At 46.1% G+C, this 20882-nt stretch overlaps 1 protein-coding gene across 1 annotated transcript; it reads left to right on the forward strand.

Moving 5' to 3' along the window:
* Positions 1113–20843, forward strand: MEP1A (meprin A subunit alpha). Its single transcript, XM_021391279.1, has 15 exons — positions 1113–4661; positions 5186–6208; positions 6294–6318; positions 6416–6469; positions 7299–7339; positions 7452–7530; positions 7841–7958; positions 8614–8789; positions 11597–11818; positions 12394–12543; positions 13719–13934; positions 14794–15249; positions 16337–16510; positions 17092–17299; positions 17572–20843. Exons 2-15 carry the CDS (start codon positions 6125–6127, stop codon positions 17717–17719), a joined length of 2151 nt encoding a protein of 716 aa, XP_021246954.1. The 5' UTR covers positions 1113–4661; positions 5186–6124; the 3' UTR covers positions 17720–20843.

Raw genomic sequence — 20882 nt, forward strand, 5'->3', positions numbered from 1 at the left:
CTGATGGCAGGAACATGCATGTTGGTCTGCTGCACCCTTCAGGCGTTATCTCTTTGTAACAGCCCCAGCTCAGCACAGGCAGCAGGGAAACGCAGAGAAATTAGAAATGAGAACGTTCAGAGCATTCTCTCTTCTTGCTTCCATCTAATTGTAGGGACCACTTTAAAGTTTGAGTTTGGGGCTAGTAAATACAGAAGAGGTCCGTAAGATTATAACACTGCTTTACTGCTGGTTGACACATCTAAATTGTTCAGGCTTTACTGTAGTCAAGAGCTGAGAACACAGAACGATATGCCAGAAGCCCTGAGCAGTGCCCTGGCTGTGCAAAGCCTGCCTTCCTTTCCCAGCCCTCGGTTTATCGAACAGGATGGTGCTCTCTCCTGATGGCTCTGATGACATGTTTTACACATGTCCATATATTTAATGTGTGCTTGTTCCTATTTAGAAGGATTTACATCTACTCTTTTAGAAAAGAGCGTTTCTGTCCCAGGGCTCACTTGCATTGTGCTGGGAATGGAGCCTTATGGCTGGGGTGACCAGGAAGGCGTTTACCCCAAGCCCCATGGCTGGGCTGCTCACAGCAGGCTGAACCATGCTCTGTGGGGAGGCGGTGGCTCTGCCAAACCATAAATCACCCCACCTGAAACAGAAGCCCCAGTGACTTGCAGCCCAGCCGCCTGCTCCTGGCCGAGGCCATCAGGGTGCCAGGAGAGCTAGCACAGCAGCGCATGCCAGCACTGGGACTGGATGAATTGAGATGGGAGGATGTCCCCGCTGCTGGCTATTGCTGTCAGGAGGATGGTGACACCAGACACTCTCTGTGCCTGGGAATCCAGTCTAGACTTGCCCCATGGTGCAGGGAAGTGTGCACAGCAAGGCAACTTAGAATCATAGAATTAGCTAGGTTGGAAAAGACCTACAAGATCATCCAGTCCAACCATCCACCTACCACCAACAACCCCACTAAACCATGTCTCTCAACACTACATCTAAATGTTTCTTGAACACCTCCAGGGACGGTGACTCAACCGCCTCCCTGGGCAGCCCATTCCAGCGCCTGACCACTCTTTCAGAAAAGCAGTACTTCCTAATGTCCAGCCTAAATCTCCCCTGGCGCAACTTGAGGCCATTCCCCCTCGTTGCTTGTTGCCTTTTTTCATTAAATACACTACAACATGGAATTTTGGATTTAGACCTGTATTTAGGAACCACACCAGGGAAGCCAGCGCATCCTGAGTTCATGGGATGCTGCTCAGGCCCCTTGCTTAGGTGCTTTGGCCAACACGCGCATGCAGCAGCAGCTGACGCGGGTGAGAGGCGGTAGGGCAGCTGCTGAGCTTCCCCGTGCTGCTGGTTTCCTGCTGCTCCCCTTCCTGGGCGGGTCGAGCTGGGTCCCCCCAGTGCTGCAGAGCAGCAGCATTTGCCACCCCTGCCTCCCTGACAAGAACTGCAGCCAGTGAGGGAATGCATGCTCTGCCCCAGCAGAGACGGCTCTCTGATACGAACACAAGCCACAGAAGATAGGCAAAATGAATGCAGTGTCTCCTTGCTGCTCAAAGGTGGGAGATCTTCAGAGGGGGCAGATGGTGTCCAGAGGTGCAACTATAAAGCCACAGAGGAGCATCTGCTCCTGAATGCCCTAGGATTTAGGATTTTACAGCTGTGTTCAGATACTATGGGATGAAATGGCTGGAGGTGCAATGCAGGCCGGAGGTGCTTGAGAATTATCTGTAGAAGCATGCCCCTTTTTGTAGCATTAGAATGGCTTCACTTGAGAGGGGATGCCAACTTGCTGACAGCCAGGCCATTGCTGAGCCAGGGGTAAGGCATTCTGAAGAGGTGTTATGCAGGAAGCTTTATTTTGGTCTTGCCTAATCACAGACATCTGTTTTTGTCTAGGGTTTGCACGAGCCTCTGACAAACACAGTGATCGTTTCCTCAGTGATCTCAATACCTCATATGATACTGAGTCAGCCCTGCCCTGTGGGCCATATTCTTTCCACACCAGTTACCAGCATTCCTTCCACTACAACACAAATTCCAGAATGTTTTGAGATTCTTGGGCAGAGGTTGGATTTCTGCAGGGTGGACATACTGAGGCTGAGTGGCACGTACGACTGTATTAAGTTTGCCTTCTCACATATATATTTGAAAATCCTTACTCAGCCTTCAGGGTAACACAGATGGGGTCACGTGAGAGGAGCAGGAACACTGCGCCCTTGGGATCCTCTTGCGGTCCTAAAAGAAAAGACAGATCTTATGCAGCAGCAAGCTCCACGGTGACCAAATCGCCATTTCAGTATGGAATACCATTTGAGTGAACTGGGAGACTAATTGCTTTCATTTGCACCGATTTTCCTCTAAGATTCACTGTAACAGTAACCATTTCCTACCTGGACGATGATCTTATGCTGTTCATGGTAAAATCTTCAAGCAGTAGGAGTCTGGAATTAGAATTTCAGAAATCAGAGCGTTTCAGGTTCCTTTTCCTGCCTCTGCAATGTTTGATAAGACAAGCGGGGTCAGGAGCACGAAGAGGGAATGCGTGCTTCCCAGCTTCGCTAGCAAAGCATGAATGTAACTACTCCAGCTGTTGCATAGTACTGACTTACTGTCACCATATATGTGAATATTCCCACTGGCTTCAGTGATTTACCCCCTGAAGTGAGAAATGGGCCTCAGAGCCTCATCCTGACAGCCTGAGAGAAATGATGGGTGTCTGACAGGGAGAACTGGTGGTTCACACAAGGAAGCACTCAGCTGAGAGTGGAAAAGAGATGACATGCTTCTTTGGGGAGAAAGCATCATTTAGGAGCAGTGACAGAGATGTGAAACTCGGTGTTGTTTTCATTTGTATTAAGAACATATTTCCTGAATACAGCATGGAAACATTCTGGGATGGGGTTATCGGGGAAACTCTTACCTGATACTGACAGACATAAAAGATATTACCCCATTCCCAGCAGCTTTGAGCCTCACCTCCTTGAGCCAGTGCTCTTAGAGTACATCAATACCCATGGGATGGTGCAAAGTGGATGGATAGTGCTGACTGGGGCCGCACGCTGGGCAGGTCAGGGGATGAAGGCCATGCTTTGGTGGGAAACTGTGCAGATGTGTTTCTGATGGTCATTAGATTTCGCCGTGCTTTTTAGAGATGTGAAAAGGAAGACACACAGAGATAAATAAGTTATTAGAAGTACCCAGGCCGGGGTTGTCCAGATTGGAAGCTGAGTTTCACAGCAAACAGAAGTGAAAGTCACTTGAGTGGGCTGTTCCAAGGGAGGAGCCAGCAAGAGGTGGTGTTGGCAGTGTTTGTTGGCCAGCGCACGGCCTGGCTGCAGCTCCGTGGTTCTGGGAAATGTGCAGGCAGTGAGGAGAGCAGCTCCTGGCAGTGGGGAGAGGGGGTTCTGCTGCTCTCATCCTGAGGGGGTTCATGCTGGCGTGGGTGGAGGGCACACAGTGAATGGCAAAAGCCAGCACGTGGAAGACCCACCAAGCAGGGAGCAAAACAAAGAGGAGGGTTGCTCGTTGGCAAGGAAAGAGAACTCTCTTGTTTTTAGGGGAACGAGTGTGCCTGTTGCTTTGTTGGCCGTTTTCTTGTGGTTTTCAGGGTGTGTGATTTGCTGACCCCGGGGCTCTGGTGCATGACGGAGCACGTGGTGCAGGAGCTGATGCACAGCCTCTGCTGCTGCAGCACTCAGCTCCCAGATAGACAGCAAACAGCACAGCCATGGGTATGGGGAACCCCCACCGCCACGCAGCTGGAAAATGCATCCCCTGTAGAGAGGCGAGGTGGTGAGCTGTTGCACAAAGCCCTGTGCTGCTCAGTCACCTACAAGAAGCTGATTACAATTGCAATGTACAGACCGGGGCTGACCGGGAGGCACCAGAGAGATGGTCAGGTCAGAAGAGGTACCACCCTGCCCCACAGATCCATTTACACTCCAGATACAAAAGAGGAAACAATTATTTCAAATACATTAACATGGGTAGGCATGGGTTGGTACAGAGGCATGGTGGCTGGATGTTAATCAATTCCCTGCCCATCGAGGAAGGCAAAGAAATCTGCAGCTGCTTCTACCGGGCACAGCCTCCAGGGAGAGCCTCAGAAACAAGACCTGGGCCTGCCAGGACCTGCCGAGTGCATTCCTGCTTCATCTGCCAGAAATCCCTGCCCGCTCACATGGGGATTGGCACATTCGCAGGGTTTGTACTTCATTTCTAAAGAATGGAATCAAATATGTGCCCTATCCGATCAGCTGAACACTAGCTTTCAAGTCGCATTTTGATGCATTTTCACTGGTTTTGGTTTGTGATATAGCGAGAATTCTATTTTTCTGAAAGTAACTTCCTAGCTCTGGCCAGTGGAACTGCACTGAAGCTTATGTAACACCGACATTTTGTCGCTGAAGGGATCGAAATTATTATCATGGCACTTTTCTGTGCTTCCCAGATAAGGGCATTTCATGCATTTAGATACTAGCACTGGACATACTGCTCATTCAGCTCTGCTGGAATCTTGCATCCTTTATCCGAGGATGATGTAAAAATGCCTTCAGTTTTTCCACAAAATGGAAGTCCATAAGTTAAGCTGGTTATCTGGGTTAAGGAAAATGATGGAAGTGGAAGTGGGAGAATGGAGAGGCTGCACATGACTGCAGGTAAGTGAAAGTGCATTTTTATATAAGAAGTGTTGGCAAGCATTGATGGAAGACAACACCATCAGATGAAAGTTGTATCGAGTGCCCAGTGCAAATCTGACCTTCATAGAGTCATAGAGTCATAGCATCTTTGGCTTCAGTTGAGCAGTGTCAATGTTAGAATTTGGCTGAGAGGCGATGTCCTCAAGCTGGTTCTTAGATGGGCAGAGGGCAGAGGGCAGTCAGCAGCCAAGTGCATCGGGGGAGCCTGACGCAGCCTGAGTCTCACTCCTTGGGTTACAGATGAAGTCCCAGTCCCTTGAAGTGCTCTCAGCCCTTTGCTACAGGTGCAAGCAGTCATCCATGACAGATAAGATATACCACTTCACCAAAAACCTGCATTCACTGGCTTTTGTATTGTAAGAATTTGAACCAAGATTCCCTGCTAGCTTTAAGAGAACAAACCTAAGCAGAAAATCACTTTTCTCAGTTCCACGCAGTCTTTCTTACTCCTGCATTTCACTCTCTGTTTATCTTTGCTGTAGGCCGTTTCCCTCCCCCCCCTCAGGCTGGACAGGAGGGCCGGTGTGAACCTCGGGAAGTTCAGCAAGGCCAAGTGCAAGGTCCTGCACCGGGGTCGGGGCAATCCCAAGCGCAGACAGAGTCTGGGTGGAGGGCAGACTGAGAGCAGCCCTGAGGAGGAAGACTTCTGGGTGCTGGTTGATGAGAAGCTCACCGTGAGCCAGCACTGAGCTCTTGCGGCCCAGAAGGCCGACGGTGTCCTGGGCTGCAGCAACAGGAGTGTAACTAAGGTCAGGAGAGCGGATTGGCCCAGGAGGCCCCACCTGCAGCGCTGTGTGCAGCCCTGGGCCCGCAGCACAGGGACACGCAGCTCGGTGCAGGCCTGGAGGGATGGAGCAGCTGTCCCAATGGACGCGGCTGTCTCTGGAGGGCAGGGGACATGTTGTGCACGGAGCCGTGGGTCCTGGGCTGGATCGGCCGTGGGAAGGTGCTGTCAGGGTGTTTGTAATCATATCTCTTTTATTTCTAATCTTTACGATATGATGTTAATTATTAATTGAGATAAACGCCAGCTGAAATTCTCATGCCACCAGAGTGCTGTAAACTCAATAATTCTGTTCAAGCACGGGGCTTTTATTCGGTGCAGCTGAGATTGTAGTGCTGACAGACAATAAACACAGTGGAAGGAGTCAGCAACTTTGGGCCCGACTGAGCTCGTACACAAATCCCACGTGAGCCTTGCACCGCCTGAAACTGGGAGTTACCACATTCCTCTCTAACATTCCTCCAGAGTGGACTTGGGTAAATGACAGCAGCAACGCCATCACCTGCCATCGAGGGGGACAATCTTGCTGTTATGATAACGTTACAAAGGTGGAAAGCTGGAAGCTGGTTGGCTGGTGTCTGTGGGAAGCTCAGCAGCATGCCCTATATATTGCCAGACGTGAGGGGAGCCAGCTTCTATGACCACTGCAGAAATGGGCACCCGCAGCTCCCTGCTCTGCCTGGCACTCCTGTTATGTTATGCATGTGCTACTCCAGTCTCTGTAAGTAGAAACCTGATTTCTACAGGCTCCCCTCAGCCCAGAAACACCCATACCTTATACTGGCTGTGTGTTAATTCTCTTTCAGGTTGAGCATCTCTCCAGTGCAGCTGGTAAGCACTCTGTGAACTGCTTTGAGTTTTGAAGCATTTTATTTTGCCTGCTGTGCACCACCACATCTGAACATACGATGTTCTGTCTGTCTTGCAGCCAGAGAAGATGATGCTGGTGAGATAATCAAAGACATTCCAGACATAAACTTAGGTGAGTTCATGTCTAAATTCAGCAGTTCTGAACCTACCAGCACCTTCTCCCTGGTATCCCATGTCAGGACGCACAGGAATGGCACAAAGATGCTCCAGGAGAGGTTCACAGTAGATAGTGGGAAAAATTACTTTGCTGTGAGAGTGGTCAAACAGGCTTCCTAGAGAGGTGGTTGGTGCCTGTGCCTGTCAGTGTTCCACAGGCATTTGGATAAAGCCCGCAATAATATGCCTTAACTTTTGGTTGGCCCTGAATTGGGGAAGCAGTTGGAGTGGATGATCACTGTAGGCCCCCTCCAACTGAACTGTTCTACTCTACTCTACCCCACTCCACTCTACTCCACTCTACTCTATTCTTGTCCAGTCTACTCTACTCTACACTAAGCAAAATGCTGACGTCTCAGGTCTCTGTTGCATGAAATTGTTGTCTAGACATACTGCAACCCTGTGCAAGCAAGGCATGCAAATGTCTTTTACTTCTGTTGTTTGGATGGACTCCTGGTGTTAAGACAATAACACTTCATCAGCTTAAAGGCTCTGGAGTCCCACCATATATTTATGATTTTTATGAAGTTTTACAGGCTTGCTGATAGCTTGGATGTTTTCTTGATCTTGATAAAGGAGGCAAGGAAGTCAAATGGAAATGACACAACATGTTGTACAGTCTTCTATTTTTATTTTTTTTAATTTCCTGTAATGCAATTTTCCATTCATCTATCGATGGTGCACTGTGCCATATTTTTTCCTGATGCATTACTCAAGATGGCTTTTGAGTTAAAACAATTATTTGATATTCAATTTACATTACCTTTCATTAAATTGCTTTTCAGCTGCTGGATTGGACCTCTTTCAGGGTGATATCGTGCTTCCTGTAAGTAATTACAAAAACTTTATTGCTAGCATTTGCCCTAATTGTATTTTTGGTACACGTCAGCCCATCTCTGTGCCGCATCCACATCACCAGCTGTTCATTCTGTTTCCAGACAAGTCAGCGAAATGCCCTAAGAAATGACACCTACAGATGGAAGTTCCCCGTTCCCTACATTCTAGGTGATGACCTAGGTAATGCCGATACTTTATTCAAATTTTCACTCCAGTATTTGTTTGCACTGGAATCAGTGCAATAAAAAATTTGCTTTTTTCGGAGCTGGTTCTCTCACATTAAGATTCATAACAACCAGATGGCTCCTTTGCATCAAAACTGTTATTTCCCTACAGCTATCATAACAAAACGTAGTTTAATGAAATTCAATCAGTTCTGTTTTCACTCCTTTTTCTGGTGGTCCCATACATAAACCTGTGTGCTTTACCTCTCGGGGGCAAACGACCCCTTTGTGCTAAAGGTGCACATATGTTCACATATGTTTTCCAGATCTGAACGCCAAAGGAGTCATTCTGCAGGCATTTGAAATGTTCCGCCTGAAGTCCTGTGTGGATTTCAAGCCATACGAAGGAGAGGCAAGCTACGTATTCTTCAGAAAAGAAAGCGGGTAAGGGAACATCGACTTCTGTTTATTTCTGCTGTGCGGAACCAACGGAGATTCATTTCACCCGACTCCTGAGGTCTAACAGTTCCATCTGAGGTGGTGGTTGTAGAGAAAAAGAGGCCACCAAGAAAGCACCTCATCCTGGGGCTTGGAAGCAGCTGCCTCGCTCTGCTGGTTGCAGAGGATGTTCAGAGGAGGAACTTGAAATGGGCATCTAGTTTGGGGATGGGTACCAAGAAGCCCTCAGTGAATCCTCCCAGACCCCAGAGAACTGGCCCCAGGGATTGCAGGAGAGTTCACGGCCATGATGGGCTTGCCGTTTCTATGCATGTACGATGTTTCTTGGCTAAACGATAGCTGATATGGAACAAAACTTCTGTGGGCCTCAAAAATCAGGTGTGAACTTGCCTAAAAAAGGGGGTGTGTAAAACATCTGCCTCATGTAAATGATAGCGAGTATGATTTTGGGGCTTAGTCTGCCTTCAGAGTAGAGCATCTGGTAAGTGCTAAGGAGCTTGATCAGCACAGAAGGAGTAATTTACAGTAATCATTTTATGTTCAACCTTTATTTTAATTATTATTTTTTTTAATTCAGCAAGCAGACATGAATACAGAGAAGAAAACAAATTACAGACAGTGAGATCTCTCTCTTTGTCAGGTGTTGGTCCATGGTGGGGGACCTGAAGAATGGACAGAACCTCTCTATTGGGGCAGGGTGTGACTACAAAGCAATCGTAGAACACGAGATCCTGCACGCTCTGGGGTTTTACCACGAGCAGTCGAGGATGGATCGAGATGACTACGTGACCATCTGGTGGGATGAAATTCTTACAGGTTGGTTTGGAACTTCAAGTCAGATTTGTGAAGTGCCAGATTTTAAAACTTTCTTAAAGATACGATTTTAAGGACACTGGGCCATCACTGGGCTGTTCTTGTAAATCAGTCTGTAGCAAGGTGTCAATCCAAAGTATCACACGAAGGACCAGAGACAGACTAGGGCCAGAGGAGAGGTTTGGAAGTCAGAAGACCTTATTTGCCCTTGACTCCAGAACTGGACTTCTCTCTGATTTTGAACAAATCACTTCCACTTTCTAAGAGTCTATTTTCTCTTGCCACATATTTGCAAATTGTAGACCTACCGGGTGGTGTCCTATGGGACCTATCATGTACTGAGTTTGGAAGTGGCTCCTCTTTAATGAAAGGTCTCAAAATCTGAAAAGGTTTATATTCAGACATTCAGATTTTCTAGGAACTGGAACTATTTCTTTTGTGTATAAAGAAGCCTCAAAGCGATTCTGTCAAACAGGACACATCAAACAGGGTTCTGCCTTGCTGTTCCCTGCCTGATGTCTCTTGTAGGTTCTTGCTTTCAGATACAGTTTCAGCAGATTCAGTGGCTCCCTGAGTTTCAGCAAACTCTCCACGGTTCTGGGCAGCCTCTGCTTGTACTCTGTGAGGTTTGCTTCTTTGCTACCTTATGATCACATTTTTTTTTTCTGCAAAAGAGTGGCTGGGAGTCTGCAAGAAGCTCTGACAGGCGCAAACTCTTGCTCACAGTGGTGATGCTTTGTGGTGCCAGTGCAGGGAAGGTGCCCTGCCATCACTCCATGTGGGAGCCAGATCACTTCAGTCTCCAGCATTATACACTCAACATCTTTGCAAATACGTGCAAAACACATGCAAATGACTCATTAGAAAATAATAGGGTACAGGGAATGTTGTGTTCTCTTTTGCATAGATAAAACTACTGGTCCAAGCAATTGCTGCTGACCTCTAAGTGCAGTATCTTGAATTGCTCCAAGTTGAATGGCCACGTGTACTCCTCCTTGTCTCTGCCCTGTAAACGTAGTCTCTTTTGGGGTATCAGAACAGAGATGAGATTTGTCTGCTGATCTTGCAGACCATGTTTTTTATTGTTACCAGCAGCACTAAAGCCAATTCAGTTTATTACTCATTTGGTCTCAGCTTGAATCAAGGTGATGAAGATGTTAGCAATAGTACCTAGATTCCGACTTTGGGGCTCCATTATGCTGTGCGCTGCAGCTAACTGCTTCCGAAGCAACAAGTCTTACAATGGACTTACAATGCACTATCAAGCTCCACAATGTATAGAAGTATTGAAAAGCTTGCCAAAACAGTGTCGATTTTCCACGTGTTCATTTTTTTTTCCTCAAAACATCATTGGATCCTTTCAACTTCTCTGTGGTCTATTAAGGAGCCACAAATCGGGAACACGAGAAAAATGAGGTAGATGATGATGTCTTTCGTGTGATACTGTTCTGAATAGATCTCTGGGGCTGGTCTGATATCATTACAGTCCTATCACAGAATCACATTTCTATCCACACTATAAAATCTCATTTTCCAGTTAGGGAAATTAATTAAGTAGAAAACTTCTACTGAAGCCATTTGAATGGACAACAGGATTGGAGATGGAATAGAAAGGTAAATTTGCTGACATCGTATGTCTTGGACTTAGCCATTCTGTATGTAGGGAACACGAACACTACACAGCCCTGCAACGAGGACTGTCACATCTAGCTTCCATCTTGGGTAGGGAGTGCCCTATAAAGTCAATCAGGCTTCTTTTTTTTTTGGAAAAATGAGAAGCTTGGGGCCATACATCATCTGACCTCTTGTAAAACATATATGTTATAGAACATAAATGCCAAGTAACAGTATGAAAAACAGCATTATTGCACGTGCCTGTGTACTGCCAAGGCTCTGCCTCTAGCTATAAAAAGTGATAGCATGTAATTAGCAAGGTTCTCATCATTTTTTGATAAAAGGTGCAATTCAAGCACCTGAAGAACAACAGTCCAAGCTCTTATATAATCTCAAGCCTTGGACTGGAGACCTTTGTGCCCAGAATGGAGTTGTGGGGAAGGGCAGCCTTTACAGACAGAAGCCGTGGTTATCCCCTGAGGGCAGTCACATATTGGTCTTTCACTGAGGGAGAATGCCAAATAGTTTGAAAGCATTATTTGTAACTGGACATGGTGGGCCTCTCCCTTTGCTTCCATACCAAAAGGTGTGACACGGCTCCCTCCTCCCGTCCCAGCAGACACCTCCATAGCAAAAACCTCTTTCTCTAAGAAACAAATGATTTCAGAAACTTTCAGGAGCTTGTTTCCAAAAGACATTTCTGTAGCAATATCGGAGCAATATCATCAATACAGGGTGGAGCCTGGGGCAATCCAGGGCTGTCATTCATTCCTGTTGTCTTAAAAAGTGAAGGGCTCCAGGACTCCTCCTTGTTCATATGCCATCTAACATGCTGGGAAATTTTACATCCATATTCATAGGCTCTAGAATGGAGTACACTAATCCTCAAGTTAAATCCAACAGGATGCTTGCCATTAGACCATCTAATCTGATCTTCTACATATCAATCTTTACAGCTCAGGGATATTTGATTTTGAAGCTCCTGAAGTCACATGAGGATGCAGAACTAATCTAAAGATGATGCTGTGTTGTAAAAGTTTCTTCTTTAACAAATCTGGTTAAACTTGAGTGTTTTGTCATACACTGATTGCTTTCAAGTAGATAATTCTGCCTCAGGAAGCCCTATCCAAGGGGCCGTGCTAAAACCACTTTCTTTACTATTGAGCTCTATGATGAAGCACTTTTTCACTTTCCAGGCAGAGAACACAACTTTAACAAGTACGATGACAGCTACATCACTGATCTGAACACGCCCTATGACTACGAATCAGTGATGCACTACGCACCATTTTCCTTTAACAAAAATGAGAGCATCCCCACAATCACGACTAAGATCCCGTCGTTTAATGACATCATTGGACAACGTCTAGATTTCAGTGCCATTGACCTGGAAAGACTTAATCGCATGTATAACTGCAGTAAGTCACGATTTAAGCATCACAAACTGTTTGTACTTGAGCCTGGCTGCTCCACCGCCCTTATATCTAAAAACACAACAATTCTTCTCGGATACCCTCAGAGCAGTGCCAGAGAGGGCCTGTGGTGTTGAGACCCAAACTGTTCACTCCCTCCTCATCCCTCTCTTTGGCTCTGCTGAATTCTTCCTTGTAAGAGTCGAATTAGTCAACAAGAGCAGAACCATTCACACCTGCTCTTCCACGATGCACCTGGGGGCTTCTAGGCGTGCTTGTTTTCTGCTGGTGTTTCCTCATGCCTCTGCTACAAGGTGAAGGCAGCCGCACTTTGTCCTCTTTTTACTGACATTCAGTCTTAATTAGATTGTTTTGCACCTTGGGTTGCGTGATTCTGGAGTCTGACACCCCATTTATTTGATTGCTGATCCAGCTGAAGATATTATCCCCAGGTGCGATTGTCAGCAAGAAGTTGTCGTCCTTGCGGGTCTGCCATCTGAAGCATCCACTTCAGAAGGACCTCAGTTTTGTTTTAAATAGATAACACTTTGGAGGTAATCGTGTGTGCATCTTTTCTTCAGCTTCCACTCACACCCTTTTGGATCAGTGTTCTTTTGAGTACGAAAATATCTGCGGCATGATTCAGGGCACCAGAGATGACTTAGACTGGGTCCATCAGCAGAGCAGTCCTACAGGAGAGGAGGACCACACGCTTTCTGGGCGCTGTACAGGTAAAAAGCAGCATCAGAGTGCTTTCCTATGGGAAAGGCCTTAGCTGGGGTAATGGTCACTTTTGCACGTCTGTGCTTTAAATGCAAACACATTTAACAGCTTCTCTGAACCTGTCACTGCAGTCAGCCCTTCAGAAAAGCCAGCACTGGCTATTCTGAAAATACATTCTTAAACTACCATATTTAGGAGAATACCCAGCAGACCTCATTGTAGTAACTTCAAGTTAAGCAAAACACCCTTTTTCTTTGCACTTGACTTGGCATTGTGGGTCTGAGCATATTGTTGCATTAGTGCTCTCAAGTTTTTTTTTAACGTAGCTGAATGTTCTCCACATCAGCACTATAAAAGGGGACAAAGAACAATCTTAATACAATCTGGAAAAGGATTTACTGCAGCTTCCAAAGTCTGAGTAAGAGTTATGTTGCTCCACGATAAGAATGGAATAGCACTTTATAAGCCACCCATAAACATGTTTGCAGAGCAAATAATAAGTTAATCTTGAGGAGTGCTGGCTCTGGAAGCAGAAGAAAGCAACAGAGTTTTTATGATAGGAATCTGAGCTTTATTTTCTTTTAACACTCCAAAAAGGGCGGAGTCATCCCCAGTGAGAGTTACAGGGTTCACGCTTACCAGTGAGAATAGGGGCTAAATACAAACACTTCTGAAAAGCAAGGTCCTGATTCCCTGTTCTTTAGACAGGGAAAGCTTCTACAGGTCTTAAAAAGAAAGAAAAAGTGGTTTTCGTGCTAAGTATTGCCTCAGGAAGGGGTGAAGAAATCCTAGCCTAAAGCACATTCAGCTATACTTTGGTACTCTTTGAAAAAGGCAAAACTTGACTTGCTGTAATTAGGAGGAGGCTGTTTCCCTTGCGTGACCCACCAAAGGTAATATAGGACATGATCTCTAAGATCTCATCTTTGTATTATCTTCAGTAGAAATCAAGTGAAAAACCACCTGCTGGTTACTTGCAGTCAGCATGGAACATGTTCCTGAAGCATCCAGCCTAGACCAACTAATGCAAAATGGACAGAAGCTGCCTGTGATGAGTTCCACATACGTGCTAAACTACTAGCCCTGTTCCTGCCCAGGCTACCTTGAATGCTTACTGTTGGTGTGCACCATGCAGCTAGCTGGCAAGCTGGAAAGATAGTGATACTCTCTGCTTTCTTGACAGATGCTGGCTATTTCATGTACTTCAACACCAGCTCTGGAAATGCAGAAGAGGTGGCAGTCCTAGAGTCGCGAATCCTTTATCCCAAGAGGACTCAGCAGTGCCTCCAATTCTTCTATAAGATGTCAGGAAGCTCATCTGACAAGCTGGTCATCTGGATTAAGGAAGATGATGGGACTGGAAATGTTCGCAAGATGAGGAAAATTCAAACTTTTCAGGGTAATTCTAGAAATATGAAGAAGACATAGAATGTGGGGGGAGAAAAGGTTGGCTCAGAAATCAAAACATTTTCCTTGAGCTGCCAGGACACTATCTTGCAATCCGTTGGTATAATGTGAGCACATTTAGCTTTGAAACCGTGGGTTGTAATTACACAATTTATGTGCTCCACAGCAGAAATCACAATGTTCCAAATGTCGGGTTATGCTTACTGAATGGAGAGGCCCCAAAACCTGCTGGAGACCATTGGACCTCCATTGGCTATAATACGATCTGCCACTGAGCTGCTCTGATGCTCATCCACAGACATTAGGAACCCCAGCCTAACTGTTCATATGTCTGGGAACAAAACTACATGTAACTCTGGAGAAGTAAACTGAGTTCCCACTTTGGGTGATTTTGCTGAACAGTAGAAATTCAGGCACTGCATTACTATGCACTTGTCAATGCAGTGTTGTCAATAGCCAAGACCTGTGGTTATCTGCCTATATAATGCTGCTGCATTTTGCAGGGAAGGACAAGTCTGTGAAAAAAGTGGCCAGAACAGTAAATTCTAACGTTTTGGTTCTTTGGTTCCCATCCTCTTCTTATGTCTTTGCCTTTAGTGTGCTGCCCTTTATCCTACATTCTGTTCTTTGCTAATGTGTGAAGAGTTCCTACCGCAATGTGTCCAAAGCAATTAGCTGATGAAGTGTAAACGTAATATAATCATAACACTAACTTAAGTTCTCTAGCCTTCATGGCTCCATGAGAGGCCAAGTTGTCTATATATGCAGCCGGAATAGATAACTGGGAATAAGCTTCTTCATGATCTCACTAATCACGCTGATGGCAATGTTTTGTTTTCCTTTCATGAAAGCGGACAACGACCACAACTGGAAGATCGCCCATGTAACCCTCAATGCTCAGAAGAAGTTCCGATACCTCTTCCAAGGACTAAAGGGCAACCCCAGCTCTTCATCTGGAGGGATCATAATCGATGATATCACGTTGACAGAGACCCCCTGTCCCACAGCTGTGTGGGTCATTCGGAATTTCAGTCAAATCCTTGAAACTGCGTCAAGTGATGTCATTCAAAGCCCCCGGTTTTACAGCCCTGAGGGTTACGCTTACGGCATAAGTTTGTACCCCCAGTCCAGAATCAGTGGCTACACCCGCATTGCCTTCCACTTGTGCAGTGGAGAGAATGATGGTGTCCTAGAGTGGCCAGCTCTGAACCGCCAAGCAATGCTCACAGTGCTCGACCAGGACCCTGACGTTCTGAAGAGGATGTCTGCAAGCAGAAGCTTCACCACAAACAGAGAACAGACATCGAGTAAGTGTTGTGTGCCCGGAAAAATGGTGAAAATGAAAGCTATGGAGTCTGAGGCAGAGGACAGCACAGGGCTCACAGCTGCACCACTTTGGCTTCATTTTCCAGTTTGGGACATTTTCCTGCTTATGAATCAGAATCCCTGTCTTCAAAAGTTCATCGAATGTGAAAAGTGATGCAGACTGTGGAAAGTGATGAACAATCACTTGGATAGCTATCTAAATAGAATCATAGAATCTATAGAATGGTTTGAGTTGGAAGGGACGTTACAGACCGCCTAATACAGCCTCCCTGCCATGGGCAGGGACACCTCTCACTTGGCCAGGCAGCCCAGAGCCCATCCATGGTTCAGGCACCTCCAGGGATGGGGCACTGGGCAGTTGTGCCAGGGCCTCACTGCCTTCTGAGTACAGAATTTCTTCCAATATCTAATCTAAATCCACCCTCTCATAGTTTAAAAGAATTATTCCTCAATAACGGACTTGTACAGAGTTCTCCTGTCCCAAAGAGCTGGCAGTTCCTATTCTACCCGCAGTCTGACCATGATGATGTGTGATTTGTCACCACAGGATGGTGCAATGCCAGTAGGGTACTTTATTGCATTGCAAACAACAATAATATAAAATTACATTTTGGGGACTTGGTTAAATTGAACTGTCTGAGATCAGTTTGCAGCATTTGAAGCCCCTCTTGCTGGGCCTGATGCAGACTGAAGACTCTTTCACACAGGGGCTACCTAGCTCCAGGTTTGTATAGCACACAGCATCATAGTTCCATGTCCAGCCTCAGAATCCCTTGTGGATGTGATAATACAAAAAAGTAAGAACAACGGAAGAATACTGAATTTGCTACAGTACGAAATACCAGAGATGAGTCTCCATCCCTCTTCACTGTTTGTCAGTGGAAGTTTGGTACACAGTTTTTCACTAAGAGGTTTTGAGCCTTAGGTGTGAATGCGTTGAACAGAACGATAGCAATGAGCAAAATCTGCTAGACTCTAAAGTCAATGCATAGTCAATGCATAAAAATGTCATAGTTTTAGGCTGCAGAACTGTGTGATTCTTATTTGCCATTCGCATTCTCTTTGCAGGTGTAAATGGAACCATAATATGGGAGAAACCATCTATTAATGGAACATTTGATGCCTCGTGCAATTGCTATAGAACAACAGACTGGGGGTGGACCAACTTCATATCCCACAGCCAGCTGAGACGAAGAAGCTTTCTGAAAAATGATAACCTGATTATTTTTGCAGAATTTAATGGTAAAGTCCTTCTTTCTGATTCTCCTTGCAAATGGCAATGGCTGATCCTTTCTATCTCTTCTCACTCATTCAAATTACTATCACCGCCTGTCCCCAAGCCATCTTCTCTTCTAATGGGGATCAACAATGAAAAGCATTTCCGTGTCTTAGTTTCAATGTTGACTGCAGTGTTTGTGAATTCTGGGGAATCTAAATGGTAAAGATTTCCTGAAGGTTTACTTCTGAACACCCTAACCTAACTTCTTAGCTCCCTTAGCAGTAGCTATGTCTGTTTCTCAGCTTGGAACATACTAAAGGGCCTTCCCTGTTGGGTTTACTTTCAAACAGAAAAGCCACACTTGGCACAACTTCCTAAAACAAAGAATACCACTGATTTCCCTAACTAGTTGCTGTAATTTCAGAATTATTTTCTCCCTTGTGCTTTAAACATGCAAAACTTGGCATAGTATGGCAAGAGCCCTGTAAATGGCAAATGGACAAAGAGTGCCCTCCAATTCAGCCTCTGGGATGAAGAATACTAAGTATAATACCATCAGTCACTGTTTTCTGAGATATTTCTTCTCTGTTTCTGTTTTTAAAAGATCTAACTCACCTCAATAACACTGAAGTCCCTGTTGTATCTGAGCAATTTGCCATCACGGAAGGCCACACTTTTGAAAGGCAGAAGAGAGCAGCTGAGGAGATGGAGCCCATGCAGCACTGGCTGCCTTACTTGCAAGACCCGTGTGATCCAAACCCTTGCCAGAATGATGGAGTCTGTGTGAATGTGAAAGGGAGACCAAGCTGCAGGTACCACAGATCTCCACCCTGCTTGCCTTGACTTTCTTTTGAACCAAATGATGCAGCTAGAAAGTGTTCAGAGCTGCAGACCTCAGGGGTCTGAGTCACTACATTTGCAAAGAACAGTAGGAACTTGACGGCACAACAGTGGGGGATTGTTGTGATGCGAACCCATCTAATGGGAACTGCCCATCCAGAATAGTGAGTGTGAGGATCCCAGGGTGGGCCTACAGGGCAGGACAAAACTCCTGATGCATGTAAATCTGTGCTTATTTTCCCAGGTGCCCATCAGGACAAGCCTTCTTCTTTACAGGTGAGAGGTGCCAGTCCATGCAGGTCCACGGGAACATCCTGGGAATGACAGCTGGTGGAATCGCCGGAACCATTGTCTTAACTATCGTCCTCATTTCCATGATGGCTAGAAGATAAAGAAATGCAGAGGGATAAATCCAAGTCTGGTGGTTTTTTCTATGGTTCACCAGACATCAGTTTTCAGTGAAAAACGACAAATACAATTTGTACCAGACCAGCCAGCATCTGGATGTTAAAATGCTCTACCAACATCTGGCACCAATGGCAGCTGTCCATTTATTTCATAGGATTTGGCAGTTTAAGTTCACTACATGAACTACTGCCTAGTAAAAGTTCACATCCTGCCTCTCTTGTGTATTCCTTTATTGTTTTGTTACCTCATTCAATAGCAAGAGTCCATGCTAGTAGACCCAATCACAGTTCAAACTTAGATCACACGACTGGAAGAGCTTCTTTAAATGCCAGGAAAAGCCACATGCAAGCAAATCTGTAAAGATTCTAGAAATGTTCCTATAGAAATTGCCCGAGATACTTAAAGGCTATAAACCCATAGTTAGGTAAATCAGTACATCAGTGCTTATCTTCCACTAAGCTATGCTCATTTATAAAATCTGAGTAGCTATTGCATAGAATTCATAGAAAACGACTATTATGCATTTTTGGTTAATTCTCCATGAGGGAAATAATTTCATATCAAAGCTAGTTGTCTTTCTAGAAGACATCACCACATAGGTGGCGGGACATGTCCAGTCCCCTCGCAGGGCTTTGCTGGGATTCCTGGTTGTCTTCCCTGGTTATCTCCTGCTGCCTCTGAGGCCTTCTGGATTGAGGCTGCTGGTCTGGCCAGGGCTGCTGATAGCTGCATCCAGGGGTTCCTGGTTAGCTCTGCCATTTTTAATGTCGGCTTGAGCTTTGTATGTTTGCTTTTTGCTACTTCTCCACTGATCCTGGAAAGCAGCACAGGAATGGATGAAGACATTGTGGCCAAAGACAAAGTTTTCCAGTTTTCTGGAACACCTGCAATTCAAATGAAATTAATCATGACGTATAGGCTATTTCCCAGGTGTGAATGCTGCACTCAGCACACAGTCTACAAATGTTAGGAAAAGCAAGCTGCTAAGCACTGTTTTTGGCAGTTCCTCTTCTCTGTGTGTTTGCACTGCAATTAACTCATAGACTTCCTGTGTTCAGTCCCTGGAGGATGTAGCTGAAATCTCTCTTAACCATCACATCTAATAGAGGTAGCTTTGCCAAAGTCATTGGAAAAGAATGTTCAAAGCATGAACTTCTAAGGCTCTTAAAATTCAAGCTCCTAAACCAGAGTGGGTGTGAGGTCGCCCAGACGCATGGAGAACTGCAGTTTCGAACCTGAGAGTTTGTTGCCCTTGCCCTCTATCATTGCCCTCTGGGAGGAGGGCTGTGAGAATCCTGACCTGTCATCTGGAATTTCTCTAGAGAAGTTTTGGCTTTTGGAAAGTAGCTCAGATTTTCTTATACTGAAGCACTGTATGAAGGAGAAAAGATGCTTAGTGTGCAAACTGTGCTGATTTTCACTCACACACAAAGGATGTGTAGGTCCTTGTTTCTGGTTCAAACCTGCATTTAAGACATTTATTTTCTTGAAAGCAAAGAAGTGTACTTCTAGTTGTCCTCTGCTTAACTTGCACCACTTGATGAGAAGTGGGATTATGCTATAGGTGAAGAATGCCTTTCTCTCTACACCTCTACCCATAGGCTCTCAGTGCAGGGCACCAGCCTTGCTACTCACACCTATTCTACCTCGCAGCATTGGACTGGAGACCTGGCTTGTGGTGAATGCAGACAACATCTCTTAGCTTCTGCAAAGGGTCCCTAACAACATACAGAAGATCTTTTGGTGATGTCATGATGTCACATGTTTTCAGCATTGTCTATTGCTTGTCACCCCTTGGCAAGCAGGAAGAAAAGAGAAAGGCACAGCTCAGACCTGCTGAGCATGGGAGCAAGAGTCTGTTGCTTTGTTGGTTCCCAGCCCCAAGCTTAGGATGTCCCAGAGCAATTGAGCTCAAGCAAGGAGCTTTTCCCTTCTCATTTCTTTTCTTAATTAGCAGTGTAATCATCCATTGGTCTGAATCTGCCTCATTCACTTAGCCAGGGCAAAATGAGATCTGTATCCCAGGCTCCATGGGGTAAAAAGGCAAAGGGACTCATGCAGTGATTGCTAGGGGCATTTCAGACTTCCCCCAAATATCTTAGGTGCTCAGGAGCAGCCAAGCACACCTCTGCTCCCCCACCTCACCACCAGACCTCGGCTGCTGCAGGGAATGGAGCTCTTTGTAATGTTTCCAGGCACCACTGGGAGAAGAACTGACTGAGAGCAGTGATGCAGAAAAGGACTTGGAGGTCCTGATGGGCAAGAAGCTGCACATGAGCCAGCAGTGTGCTCCTGTAGCCCAGAAGGACAACTGCATCCTGGGCTGCATCAGCAGAGGGCTGGCAGTGGCAGGGAGGGGACTGTCCCCCTGTGCTCTGCCCATAGGAAGGCTGCCAGTGCTGCTGTCACACTAGCAGCAAAGTGTGCTGGAGCACTGTGACACCAGCAGCAAGGAGTGCTGGAGCACTGTCACACCGGCAGTGACATCAACACCCTTGCTGGTGTTTGTTTACAACTGCAGCACATTCCAGTACAATAACACTGAAGATAACTTTCTGATGCAGGTGGCAGAGGAGCTGACAAGGAGAGCTGCGCTGCTGGACCTTGTTCTTACTGACAAGGAAGGGCTGGTTGGGGAAGGGAAGGCTGGGGGCAGCTAGGATGTAGCAGTCATGAGATGGTGGAGTTGAGGTTCTTGTGTGGAAGAAATGAGGCAATAATAACTAAGCAACCCTGGAATTCAGGTGAGCCAATTGTGACCTCTTCAAGAACCTGCTTGGAGGTATGCAAGTGGGAGCTGTGGGAGCGGGGCCAGAGGAGGCCAGGAGGATGCTCAGAGGGCTGGAGCACCTCTCTATGGAGAAAGGCTGAGGGAGCTGGGGGTGTTCATCTTGGAGAAGGGAAGGCTGCGTGTGGGGAGACCTCACTGCGGCCTTCCAGCGCCTGAGGGAGCTCAAAAGCAAGAGGGGGAGTGGGAGCAACTTTGTACCCAGCCTGATAGTGATAGGACAAAGGAGGACTTTTTTAAATCAACAGAGGGGAGATTTAGGTTAGATATTAGGATATTTACTCAGAGGGCGGTGAGGCCCTGGCACTGCCCGGAGCTGCGGTGCCCCATCCCTGGAGGTGCCTGAGGCCATGGATGGG

Source organism: Numida meleagris, chromosome 3, assembly GCF_002078875.1.
Source record: "Numida meleagris isolate 19003 breed g44 Domestic line chromosome 3, NumMel1.0, whole genome shotgun sequence".
NCBI classification, from domain to species: Eukaryota; Metazoa; Chordata; class Aves; order Galliformes; family Numididae; genus Numida; species Numida meleagris.